At 54.5% G+C, this 13,086-nt stretch overlaps 1 protein-coding gene across 1 annotated transcript; it reads left to right on the top strand.

Moving 5' to 3' along the window:
* Positions 1-443: 443 nt before the first annotated feature.
* Positions 444-6,442, top strand: NOP2 (NOP2 nucleolar protein). The gene is made up of 16 exons (XM_040057082.2): positions 444-583; positions 660-705; positions 781-869; positions 1,947-2,212; positions 2,505-2,548; positions 2,667-2,833; positions 3,612-3,811; positions 3,909-3,998; positions 4,081-4,168; positions 4,263-4,403; positions 4,559-4,698; positions 4,986-5,075; positions 5,342-5,464; positions 5,551-5,648; positions 5,745-5,875; positions 5,983-6,442. Exons 1-16 carry the CDS (start codon positions 478-480, stop codon positions 6,240-6,242), a joined length of 2,079 nt encoding a protein of 692 aa, XP_039913016.1. The 5' UTR covers positions 444-477; the 3' UTR covers positions 6,243-6,442.
* The last annotated feature ends 6,644 nt before the right edge of the window (positions 6,443-13,086 follow it).

Raw genomic sequence — 13,086 nt, 5'->3', positions numbered from 1 at the left:
CCGAGCAGCTTTTGGGGTTATCCTACACGTCTGAGGAGGGTTAGTTCACGTCCCAACCCTGGCGCTGTTTAAGGCCAGGTTCGACAAGGCCTTGGGGAACCCGGTCACGGGAGCGATGTCCCTACCCCTGGCGTGGGTGTTGGGCTAGATCATCTTTAAACCTCTTCCCCTCCACCTTACAGAGTCACCGACTGTTACCTCTTTTCCCCCTTGCCTCGGCGCCTCGCCTTTCTCCGCTGCCTGCCGCGGGCCGTTCGGCCCCGGCCGCGGCCCCTCCCGTGCGTGCCCGCGGGCGCGCTCCCGCGGCGGGGCGGCCCCGCGCGGCCGGGGGGCGGGCGGCCCGCGCCGTGACGTTACGGGCAGGGCCAATCGGCGATGGCGTTGGGCGGCGCCGGCCAATGGGCGGTGCGGCGGCGGGCGCGTGCGCCGGGGCGGCGGGGAGCGCGGCACGTGTGGCGGGGGTCCGGCGGCGGCAGCATGGGGCGCAAACTCGACCCCAGCAGGAAGGAGAAGCGCGGCCCCGGGCGCAAGGCCCGCAAGCAGCGCGGGGCCGAGGTGGAGCTCGCCCGCTTCCTGCCGCCAGGTAAGTGCGGCCCGGACCGGCCCGCGGCCGCCCCGCGGCGCCCGCGCCCGTCTGACCGCCGCGTGTCTTCCCGCAGAGCCGGAGACCGGCAGGAAGAAGCTCTCCAGCCACGGCAGAAAGAGGTGAGGGGCGCGGTTCGGCGGGCCGCCGTGTGCGGGCCGGGCCGGGGCTGATCGCCGCTTCCCCTCCCCGTGCAGGGCTGCGAAGAGGCGACTGGGAGCGGGCGGCGGCCCGGCGGGGAAGAGGCCGCTGGGAAGAGGAGGAGGAGGAGAGCGGGAGCCGACAGGTGAGTGACGGAGCGGGTCCGAACCGGGCCGGCCATCCCCCGTCCTGCTGCACCCCGGGCGCTGCCGCCACCGTCCTTCTCTGGCGTCGTTTTCAAGGCAAGGGACGTGTGGAATTGGATTATTTTAAATCATGGAATCCTAGAGTATCCTGAGTTGGAAAGAACCCACAGGGATAATTGAGTCCAGCTCCTGGCCCTGCATAGGATCACCCCGAGAGTCACACTCCTGACAGTGTTGTCCAAACGTTTCTTGAACTCAGACGGACTTGGTGCTCTGATCACTTCCTTGGGAACTTGTTCCAGTGCCCGGCCACCCTCTGGGTGAAGAATCTTTCTGATATCCAACCTAAACCTCCCCAGACACGACTTTGATTGCCTTTCCCTCGGATCCTGCCACTGATCACCACGGAGAAGAGATCAGTGCCCGCCCCTCCTCTTCCTCTCCTGAGGAAGTTGCAGACTGCAGTGAGCTCTCCTCTGAGTCTCCTCTTCTCCAGGCTGAACTGACCAAGTGACCTCAGCTGCTCCTCACAAGGCTTCCCCTCCAGACCCTGCATCTTAGCCCTCTTTTGGGTTCTCTCTAATAGATAATAACAATGAATTCTATCTGATTTCTGGTGGCTGCCATGCCAGGAGGCAGTATTGTCTGAAGAACTAATCAAAGGTCTCTATTCTGTATGTTAAATCCATTTTTTACTTATTCTCCATTCACAGCAAGATTGTTGTAGGCTGCTTTTATAGCTGAGGCTTTTATGTTGCATCTTGTGTCGCCCAGGAAACTCCTGAAATAGAAAAAAGGAGGGGTAGACAAAGATTTGGGGCAGAGGATACCATAATATGTCAGAGCAAACACCATAGGAATTTTGTGGCAGTGTTATAATTTAGTAATTCCAGTTTGATCTCCTGAAAAGTTCACTGGGGGAGAGGTGAGAATATGCCCAGTACTTTATGAGACGTAGGGAGCAAGCAGTCCCTCCCTCTGGACAGGCAGCTCGGACTAAGACCTCTTGGTGTAACAGCTGAAAAAGCAGATTTTAGAAATAATGCCTAACTTTTAACCACTTCTTCTGCCTCTAGTTGAAGAGCAGCTGTCTCCACAGAAGAAGAAAGGGGCTGTAAAGGCAGCAGGACAAACTGCCCGTGGCCGGTCTGGCTTCAGCGATGGCAATTCCAAGTGGCTGGCTCCAGCCAAAGCCAAGAAAACCCAGCCTAAAGGAAACCATGTGGAATTATCCAGTGATGGTGAGGTGGAAGAGGGCAGCTGGGAGATGGAGGAGGAGGAGGATGGGAGCAGCGAGGAAATGGTGGATGACTATGGTGCCTCATCATCTGAGGAAGAAGAGGTAGGAGCTTCCTGCCCTTAATTACACAAGAAGTACTCGGTGTTGTTGGCTGAAAGGACCCCTCGGGCTTGGGAGGAAAGGGTGGCATTAGTGGCAGGGGATGGTGAGGTGCTGGAGAACTTTCCCCTTCTTCCCTTCACAAGAATGACTTAAAGTTTAGCAGCTGATTCCAGCATAACATTCATTGCTTTTGTTTGTTGTCCCTTTTAAACAGAGCAAGTAAATTTCACAGATGGTGGGAAATAAGGGGAGACTGTGAATGGTTTTTGATTAATCTATTGTCTCTGTTTAGCTGCTGCCTATTGAAAAAGCTGCCCTGAAGCAGAAGCCTGACAGGTGAGTGTGTAGGGCCTTTCCTGGATAGATGAGAAGCCTGTGTTGTTATTCTTCTGCATTTCCTGCCATCTAAGAAATGGTAGTGAGAAATCTGTGTGATCCCGTTCTTTGTCCTTAGGGGAGGCCTCAGTGAAGATGACAGCGAAGAGGAGGAGGAAGAGGAAGCAGAGGAGGCAAGCAAGCAGAAAATGGGACAGAAGGAAGAAGAGGGACCAGATCTGCAGCTCAACCTGGATGTAGACGAACCATTTAAGCTGCCAACTAGTGAAGAAATTGAGAAGGAGGATATCCTTTTTATCTGTGACATCCATAAGCTATGTGCATGATGCAGCACGGGGCCTGGATTGCAACCACAGAGCTTCACTTGGACTTTATCATGCATATTGCTCAGCAAAAGCATCTGTGCATGACAAGGTATTTTTAGCTGAGCTGTCCTAATAGATACTGTATAATGCTGTGCTTCTCTATAGCACAGTTAGGAAATCTGTGACACCCTGTGTGGAGCTTGGAACCTGCCCTAATTTCCTTTCTAGTCCTAAATACATCTAGATGTCTTATTGTGTGGTTCGTTCCTCTCTACCCTGATTTTCCTGGTGGATGTTTGTGCAACCCATTCCCAGAGTTTCTGATGACAGCAATTCTAGCATCCAAAGTGCTTGCTGCTGGACTTCAGTGATTTTAATTTCCTGCCTCCCTTCTTACTGTCCTCTGTGCCCCTTGGTTGCCCTTGGGGAACTTCTAGTCTCTTTTTTGCTGTAGGTAATTCTTTCAGTATTAACACACTCCTTCTGTTGTTTTTTTTTTATTACTTTTTTGCCTATTTTTCTCTCTTTGTCTGGAGTAATTCTTTTAAACACTCTGTAGTTCTGCCTTGTGAACCTTTTTGTCCGGTTTCATCCCTTGAATCCTGCATCTGCTGAGCTCTGACGGCAGCAGTGTTCCAGCAGAGGCTTTCTGGCGCGGGCGCTGTCGTGGCGCGCGAGCCCAGCGCGGCTGATTGTGCTGGTAAAGAGCCCCTGGGCCAGTTCCTTGGCTCTTGGTGATTCCTTGACGGTGTTCCCACCTGCTGAGCCTCCTGACCTGCACGTCATTCACCAGCGCATCCAGGGCAACATGGAGGTGCTGCAGGACTTTGGGGTGAAGCGGGAAGAAGGGCGCTCCCGGCAGGAATACCTCGCGCTGCTGCGCCGGGACATGGCCGCCTACTACTCCTACAGCGACTTCCTGCTCACCAAGCTCATGGACATCTTCCCGCTCCCTGAGGTGGGATCCTGCCCGTAGCTGTGCTGACCGACGGGGGCTTGGCCGCCTCCCTGAGAATTCATTCTCCTCTCTGTTCTCTGTCCCTTCTTCCATCCAGCTGGTGAACTTCCTGGAGGCTAACGAGGTTCCCCGCCCTGTCACCATTCGCACCAACACGCTGAAGACGCGGCGGCGGGACCTGGCGCAGGTGGGCAGGAATCGGTGGCTGTGTCCTGAGCTGCCTGTCCCTGGAGGGAGCGGTTCCTCAGTCCCTCCTCCTTGCCTTGCAGGCTCTGATCAACCGCGGTGTGAATCTTGACCCCCTGGGGAAGTGGTCCAAGACGGGACTTGTTATTTACGACTCCACTGTGCCCATCGGTGAGATCACTTGACCCTGCAGGGCTGAGCTCACCCGCTCCTGCTTCCCTTTCTTGCACGTGTCGTCTTCCTCTCTTCTGCCTCCCCTGCCCAGGTGCCACCCCAGAGTACCTGGCTGGACACTACATGCTGCAAGGAGCCTCCAGTCTTCTCCCTGTCATGGCGCTGGCTCCGCAGGAGAACGAGCGCATCCTGGACATGTGCTGTGCCCCGGGAGGCAAGACCAGCTACATAGGTACCACCCTGGAGCCTTGGGAGGGGTGCTCTGTCAAGTGAGGAGTTTTCACAGAAAGCGGGACTAAACTCGAGGAAAGGAGGGGGTGGCTGTCACTGGAGACAAAGGCACAAGAGGTTTTCAGCTCCTTGCTGATGTGTTTTGTCCTCTGGCAGCTCAGCTTATGAAGAACACAGGGATGATCCTGGCTAATGACAGCAGTGCCGAGCGGCTACGTAGCGTGGTAGGGAATTTGCACCGGCTGGGAGTCACCAATGCTGTTGTGAGTAACTGCGATGGACGCCAGTTCCCCAAGGTGAGTTCCTGTTGACAGTGCTCACCCAGAGCTGCTGTGCCTTTAGTGAGGGGGACACCCAGAGCTGTCCCTTTAGCGAAGCGGTGCTCTCCAAAGTCACCTGTCAAAGGAGGATGAGCAGAGCCGCAAGGGAGTGGGTTTGTTATTTGAAACAGAGGCAGGAAGGTGGGCAGGGAGGAGGGAGAAGGAGTCTTTTCTGCCTTCCCAGTCTTCTGAAAGGAACCACCCTTGGCCTTGTTTTAAGTCCTCACCCGTGAGCGTAATTCCAAATCTACATCTTCCTGTAGGTTCTTGGAGGGTTCGACCGTGTCTTGCTTGATGCCCCTTGTAGCGGAACAGGCGTCATTTCCAAGGATCCTGCTGTCAAAACCAACAAGGTGGGTGAGCACTGCTGACTCAAGTATGAGTCATGAGAGAAAGGCCTTTGGGGCAGCTTTGTTCTTGAGAGACATCTACAGTATCATTGTTTCCTTTCTTATTCTGTGTGTTGTACCAGGTGTAGCTTTTCGAGATTACTTCTGCAGAAGACTCCAGACTCTTGTGTATTATATGTGCTTTGCTCTCCTGTCATTCCGTCATCCCCAGCAGAGGCCTGGGGTGCTTCCCTGTGCCCGTGGCATCCTAACCTTTCTTTCCCTCTCAGGATGAGAAGGATATCCTGCGTTGTGCCCACCTGCAGAAGGAGCTGATTCTTAGCGCCATAGATTCAGTCAACGCCGCCTCGGAGACAGGGGGCTACATTGTCTACTGCACTTGCTCCATCATGGTAAGTGCCTTGTGCCACGATCCGCTGCGGTCACCTCCTCCTCTGGAGATGGTGAGTTTTGGATCCTAATGCTTAGCCTCCGGCAGGTGGAGGAGAACGAGTGTGTCGTGGATTATGCCCTGAAGAAACGCAACGTCCGCTTGGTGGCCACAGGCCTGGACTTCGGCAAGGAAGGCTTCACCAGGTGCGTGCCGGGTCACAAGCTGCGCCTGTGACTGCTCCTCGGGGGCCCGGTCTGAGCAGAGGTGTTCTATCGCTCCTCACCCCGCTTCTCCTCCAGGTTCAAGGACCGTCGCTTCCACCCGTCCCTCAAGTCTACGCGGCGTTTCTACCCCCACACGCACAACATGGACGGGTTCTTCATCGCCAAGTTCAAGAAGTTCTCCAACGCCATCCCGCAGGCACGGAAAGGTAACACGGTGCTGGAGCTCGGCGGAGCCGGCTGCGCCTGCCCTGGCTGGCTGCTTCCCCTGCAGGAGGCACGCGGGTTCTTGCACGGCGCCGTTCTCTCGTTTCAGATGAAGGGCCTGCTGTGGAAGCGGCGGCTCCGTCCGCTGTCCCTGATACCGTCATCACAGAGCCTCCGTCAAAAAAGAAGAAACTCGAGGAATCAAAAGCTGAAGAAGAGCAGAAGCTGCCCCAGCCTGCTTTGAAGAAGAAACATTCATTGCAAGCACAGAGGAGACTCTCAAAGGCTGTCCGGCCTTTTCCCAGAATGATGCGGCCTAAAGTCCTTCCCAGGAAGAAGAAGCACAGGGTGAAAGCGAATGGACAGTGAGAGGAACTGCTTTTCCACGTGTTGGTCCCTTCCTTGGAGAGCAAAGGCTGCTGCAGCTCTGTGTGTAGCCCCACCTTGCTGCTCTGCACATCATCCCTGCAGCTCTGAGCGCCTGGGACAATGATAACCCCCTTTGCTCCTTTCCCTTTGCATCAAGGACTGATGCACTGACCCATTAAAAGTTTTATACTCTTGCTCAAGTCTTGTTCTTTTTCCTTGGAACACCAAGTGCAGAATTCTGCTGTCTCCCCTTATTCCTTTGCAGCAGAAAGCCCTCTTACTCCCAGCTGAAGCTCCTGGCATTTCTGGTCCTTATTCCCTACAACGGGGATGTTTGTGAAGAAGCAGTGGGGGCTGAAATCCTTGCTGCCTGCATGAAGGCAGTATTGTGTGGAGCTGTCAGCTGAGTGCTTGGCTGGCAAGGCTCTAGCCCAGTGGTTCCCTAGTTCAGTGTTGTCACTTAGTTCGCTCTTGTGACTGTCCCCATTTCACCATTTTTCTGGTCCCCAGCAGCCTCTCAGTTCGCGGCCTCTCAGGCTCGAGCAGGGATTGCTTTTGGTTTGTGGAGCTGTACAGTGAAGTTCTTTTTGCCTTTACATTCACCCGGATGCAGCTTCTTCTCCTCAAGACATAGCAAGCAGCGGTCTGGGCTGTTTTCACTTAAATGTCCTGGTCTGCAGGACAGCCTCCTGTGGGGCTGCAGCTTTCCCACTCTATCAATGCCACCAGGCACAGAGTGATCAGCAGAAACTGAGGGAACCTGCTGTGATGGGTGCCCAGGGAAACAAAAAACAGCACTTAACAACAAAAAAGGCTTAATCCTGTTCCTGCTGCCTGGCCCGTCAAGGCTGGACTGCGCTGGTGGATTGCATGCCCACACATTGGTGGGTCGCTGGCAGCTGGTCCTCAGGCTTGTGGTCTGCCTGCTGCCTGGCTCTCAGACCTCTCCTGCTTGCAGGCTGGCCCAGCCTGCAGTTAGCTAAGGGGCCAGCAGTGTGTGTTTGTGCAGGGAAAAGGGCTGGGATTAGCTTAATGCCAGGCCAGGACAGATGGCGGTATTTGGGAGCAGGGCTCAGCCACACAGGCACACTGACCAGCAGCCAGTCTCCATGTGACTGCTTCCTATTTATTCCTCTCTCCATTTCCTATGCTCAATTCTCCCTGATTTAGCTTGATGCCTCCCCTTTGCCTCCTTCTGTCCTTCCCCTCAACATCCCATAGTGAGTTTTGCTCCCATAATCTTCCTTGAAACATTGCATGATAAACTCTACACGGTCCTGCGATCGCCCTCAAACATCTCATCACAGATCTGCTCTTTCCCACAAAGGCCCTGATAATGCTGCTTTTTTATCAGTTGTGAAGTTCCTGGCTGAAGCTCTTTAAGGTTACACTTGAGTGGTTCCTGTAATGGTTCGGTCTCACAGTGTCTCAGGAGTCCAGATCTTTGTTAGAGACCTTGTTATCTTCTGCTTTTTAGGGCTTATCTATCTGTGTGTTTTATTTACTATAACTGTTTGGAGTGGGGAAGGGGGGAGAGGGCTGACTTTATCATTTTGTGTTGAATGGCCATTAAACAAATATCTTCATAGTTGAAAATTAACTTTTCCCCCATGCTTCTCCAGTGAATTAGGTCAGGGAGGAGCCTCTGAATGCAACTGTCTCACTTCGGGCTTGTGTGATGAGGTCTGGATTGCTGGATGCTGAGGACCCAAGGGAAGATTGTCGGTGTCTTTCAGAACAATTAAATAAATGCTAGGTGCAATAGCACCCAAGGGGAGGAATTACTGCTTCAGTACTGCATTTCTAGTACCCCCATCTGCATAAAGACTGTAAAACTGGGAAATGTTTAGAGAGGACAAATAGATCTGAAGTTTTGGTGAGAGAAGCAGCAAGAGCCCCTTTAAGCCCTGGGCCTGTCCCTTTGGGAGCAATGCTGATCTGTCCCGTGTTGTTGCCGCCGCCTGCTGAGGTAACCATGTGAGTGTGCAGCCTCAGCTTGAGAACTAGTTTATCCTGAAAACCCCAGCGGCAGGGATAGGATTTTCCTGGTTGGGATCCCAAGGTAACTGTCTGGTTTCCAGCAATGTCCAAATTTTGATGGAATTTCAGCCCTGAAATGCAGGGCTATGCTTTATGAAATGCAGAAATGCTGCTTTAACTGTGTCAATAAAACTTCTCTCTTGCTGAGTGCTGCTCCAATCACTTGGCATGCCTGCAAACCTTTCGTTATAGCTGGGAAGAGAGGGGGGACCCTTTCATCTCTCTTTGGTGGTTTGATCCCCTGCTCTTGCTTTCAGCCATTGCAGTTATCGCTGCTCACAGAGATAATGTTGAGTGAGACATCGAAATGCCGCCATGGAGCTCCCGAGGCAGTGCTGGGAATGCAGCAGCTGGGGACAAAGCTTGGTGGTTTCCTCTGCGTTCTGGTACAAGGCTGTGGTCACATTAGGCTTGTGCTTGAAGCTGCCTTCTTACTCTGGGAGTCTTTTGTTGCCTGAAAGCTGAGATTTCTGGAAAATGTGACTGCTGGATCACCTTTCAGTACCTTCCTTTAATGTGTTTTAATATCTGAAAGCTGCTGATAACAGAGGCTTGTGAGAGCTGAGACAGAGCAAAGCAAGAACTGAGGCAGAGCGAGGATTGAAAGCAGATCTGAGCGGTAAAAATGCTGTCACAGATTAAAAGCTTGTTGAGAGAAGTCGCGATAGCTGTTCCACTGTGCTGCGCGCAGTCCTTCTCCCCGAAGCGGGAGTGTGCTGGAGGAGCCTTATCAGGGCACGATGAAGACAGCCAGCTGGCAGCTCCCCGGGGAGGGAGAGGCAGCCCTGCACCCTCGGGGTGCTGCAGCAAGGAGAACGAAGACTTCTGGGGAGAAGAGCACGTAATGGAAAGAGAAGAGACTCCAGCGGCGACGGGGGTCGGTCACTGACTCCAGTGATGTCATGTGCCGTAATGTCTGCTCTGGGCCAGGCGTTGCTGCCTCTGGTTGCATTGTCTCATGTCTGGCTGTGTCCTGAGGAAGGGGCTGAAATCCTGCCCTGCACACTTCAGGGACTTGGGTATGAAATTTGGATCTTGGAACGCTTTTGTGGTGTCTGAATCCACAAATAGCCGAAGTGCCATCGGTGGGTCTTGTTGCCCCAGGCTCCCCCAGGAGGATGTCTGCAAGTCCCACCTGCTTGATGGAGTCAGTCAGGAACTGCTGAGAAGGTAAGGCCAGTTAGATCCCAGGCTCTAGTACTGCCTAGAACTGCCTTCTCATGGAGACCTGCCTCCAAAACTCCTCCCTCCTGGACTGGTGTTCGTGTATTTTTAGAAGAAAATCCATTCGCTCCTTTGCTGTTAGACAGGAGCATTTCTGTGTGTTGTTAAGTGTGGTGATCACCCAGCTGCCGGTGGCAGCTGCTCCTCTGCACCAATTTCCCCACATTTGCACCCAAATCCAGGCAGCTGACTGGGCTGATGACTTTGCTAGGCCCAAAAGTTGAGTGCTCATTGCAACACCTCCCTCTGGTTGTGGATAGAAGCAATTTTATGGGTCATTTTTAGTGAAGAATCTTGGAAGTTGGAAGACTTGGGAGAGTTTATTCAGAAATATTTCAGCAGCTTTGTGCAAGGGAGAAGGTACCACTGAGGAACTCGGAGGGAAAGGGGAGCAGGGAGATGGGGTACAGACACACCAAGGAGACCTATGCCTTACAAAAAGAGCCTCTTTGAAAGCTGTGGAGCCAATCTGGACAGGATTCACATATGAAGTACCTTTGCAAGGAGGATGTGTTAGCTACCAAGAGCTTCTGAGATCTGGGAGACGAGGAGCATCTCAGCTTGGTAGTGGGTGTGGAACCTACCTTGATTTGCCCATGGAGGACAGTGGTAGAGGCTCAATTTCTTTTTACTGTGCTGTCAGTAACCAGAGACAGAGACCCACACAAGTATCTGATCGACAGGAATTTGCACTGTCTGTTTCACACAGAGTCAGAAAATGCAGTGCTTCTTTCTCAGCCTTAAGATCTGTGGAAGATAAATACCACCACGTTTGTGAATAAGCGTCTTCTTTCACATTGGTTACAGGTATGATTTTAAGAGCTGTAATGAGCAGCTCTGCAGGTCAGCAGCCGTGGTCCAGCAGTGCCAGTGTTGACCCTGAGCTGATAAACTGGGGGCAGGAGCAGTCAGAGGGTCTGGAGAAGTGCCAGGTGTTAGGTGAACCAAGAGGGGGAGATGAGAAGGAGGAGCTGTTGTGCTGCAGTGAGATTGAAGCACAGAGGAGGAGTGCTGTGTTCCCCTGGGTAGCAGGATTGTCTCTAATTTCTGGGCTTCTGCAGGAGTAACTAGAATAGGTTGGCCCTTTGCCCCAGCCATCTTCTGCATCAGTAAGAATCCTTTACTCCAGCAAGCATCCTAAGCAAGGGAAGTCAGATAAAAAAGGAGGCTCCACACTGCCTCCTGTCCAGAAGACAGGAGGAGTGTTGGTGGGAAGAGGTGCTGGGAAGGTGGTGGGAAGAGGTGTAGCCCAGTTCCTGCTGTTATTTGGGCTGTTCCAACACTAGGTCACATCACTGGTTTTGCACAGCTGAGCCCCAAGAACCACCATGGACGGAGACTCCACCACCTGCTCCAGCGCTGTGCTTGCCTCCTGGTAAAAAAAGCTTTTCCTGATGGATGGCGATGCTTTCCTCCACTGGCATTTCATTAATCAGCTCCACTTGCTGGGTTTCCCCAGCTGGACAGGAGTAGGCCAAGCAGAGCTTGGGAAAGCGCTTTGCTGCACAGTTTGTGGCGCTGCTCTTGCCTGTGCTCCTCACACACAGCAGCAGATTCCCACCGTGTGACCCTGCTCGCCCAGGTGCAAGGGTGTGCAGGGGTAAAACCAGCAGTACGTGAGGGGGGAGGATGCTGGCAGAAAGCACGGGCTGCCAGGCACGCAGGCAGGCTGTGGCAGCGTGGTGGGCAGGTGACAGGACGGGGCAGCAGGAAGGAGGGAGTCAGCAGTGGCTAAAGGTCACATGCTGGGAGGTTTCCGAGCTGGAGCTGTCATTGCTGCTTCAAAACAAGCTTCGGGACCAGGATCCCTCTTGTCCCGCCGTCCTTCTCTTTTCCCTGGCTGTTTACTTGGAAGCATTGCTGCCAGGCACATTGCTCCCTACCAGCTGCTGTTGCAGCGCTGGTTTTTGGAAGATGGGGATCTCTTCTGCCTGTCCACGAGGAAAGCCCTCCTGCCCTCCTCTCCCTGGACAAAAGCACTGCATGCCATTACTCAGCCTCTCTAGTCAGAGGCAGAGCAGAGGAACATCTGCTTGAGAAGAAGAAAAGCATTAAAAAGGAGGTGACAGAAGAGAAAAGCTCACTTCTTTCCCAACCTGAGCCCATCTTGGAGGGACTGAAATCCAGTTGAGTTCCAGTGGTCATGGGTGTGCCAGGGAGGATGCAGACGGTTACTGGTGGGACAGGAAGTATTATAAATGCAGTTGGGGACTGCTGTGGGGAGCCTTGAGCCGTGGGCAGGACGGGGGAGATAGGCAGGCCACAGGATATAACTGATGCTGGACACAGCAAGGCAGGAGGAGAGGAGAACAAATTCGATTTGGCCTGCTCCCAAGGCCAGGATGGCAGAAGAGTAATGGGAGGATGGAGGAGACCTGTAGCCCTGGAGGAGAAGCAGCAGGGAACAAGCAAGAGGCAGACTCCCAGTCGAGACTCACAAAGCTGGCCATCCTCAGTGGAGCCGGGCAGCTCCCAGCAGCGTGGATTGAGCCATACCTTTGATCCCACGGGAAGGGCTATAGCACACTGCCCCACTGGAGCACACCCAGCTCCTTCCACAGAGCTCAGTGTGGCGCGGTGCTGGGCATCTCTTTGAATTCAAACCCACCGCTGTCTCACCCCTGCTGATGCCTCAGCCCAGACATCAGAGGCCGCTTTGCACAAGCGCCACACTCGGCTCAGCTCCTCACTGGGAGTCCTGGGGGAAGGGGCCAGGAGCACACAGACAGCACGGGAACACAAGTGCCCACATCCATAAAATATTTACGTCGCGATCGATTTGTGCGCAGTCCCCTCCCACTGGATAATGGGGTGAGGGGCGACGCTAGCGCTTTCGGCAAAATTCACCTGGGGTCGAGGGGCAAGAGGGAATGACCTAAAGTTGGCTAAAACGAGGGACACGAAACAAGCCCCGAGGCTGCTTCGCGAACAAGAAAGGAGGAAGCCAGGTGAAAGCCAAGCAGGATATCTGAGAGGCTGCTTCCACACAGCCTCCTCTGCCCGCTCCCTCTCCATTGTCCAGCGGCAGCTCCCCGTGGGCGGGCTGCCGGCACAGCAAGGGCAGGGCAGTCTTGGGGGGCTCGAGAGAGGATAACGAGGAGGTTTGGGGGGCAGAGGCAAAGTTACGCCCTCTTTAAGGGGGGGCAGCTCTGGGAAAGCACTAAATTCTACGCAAAACAAGAATTAAATATTAAAAAGGAGGCAGAGGCACGCTGTGTTGCGGCTGAGCTAGTTACGGAAATCGGTACCAGGCGGGGCTTCAGCTAGCGGCGCCGGAGAGGGACTTCCCTCCGGGGAACCCTGCTGGACCGGGCCGCGTCCATTCGCCGCGGGGCGCCCCGAAACCCTCCGGGGAGGCCGAGCCGCCCCTGGGCGGGGGGAGAGCCGGGAGGGCCGGCAGAGGAAAGGGAGGTTCTGCCGCGTCCCCTCTTCTGCTCGCTCCGCCCGGGGCCGGGGCCGGGAGCGGGGGGCGGCTCTCGGAGCCCGCCGCCGCCGCCGCCGCATCCCCGCCGCAGCGGAAGCCGCGCCCCCGCCGCCGGGGCCGGCCGGGCGCATCCCCCCGCCCCGTCCCGCCGCCGCC

This window comes from Hirundo rustica, chromosome 2, assembly GCF_015227805.2.
Source record: "Hirundo rustica isolate bHirRus1 chromosome 2, bHirRus1.pri.v3, whole genome shotgun sequence".
Classification (NCBI taxonomy): Eukaryota; Metazoa; Chordata; class Aves; order Passeriformes; family Hirundinidae; genus Hirundo; species Hirundo rustica.
The sequence above is the reverse complement of the archived record's forward strand: the minus strand, read 5'-3'. Positions and strand labels throughout refer to the sequence as shown.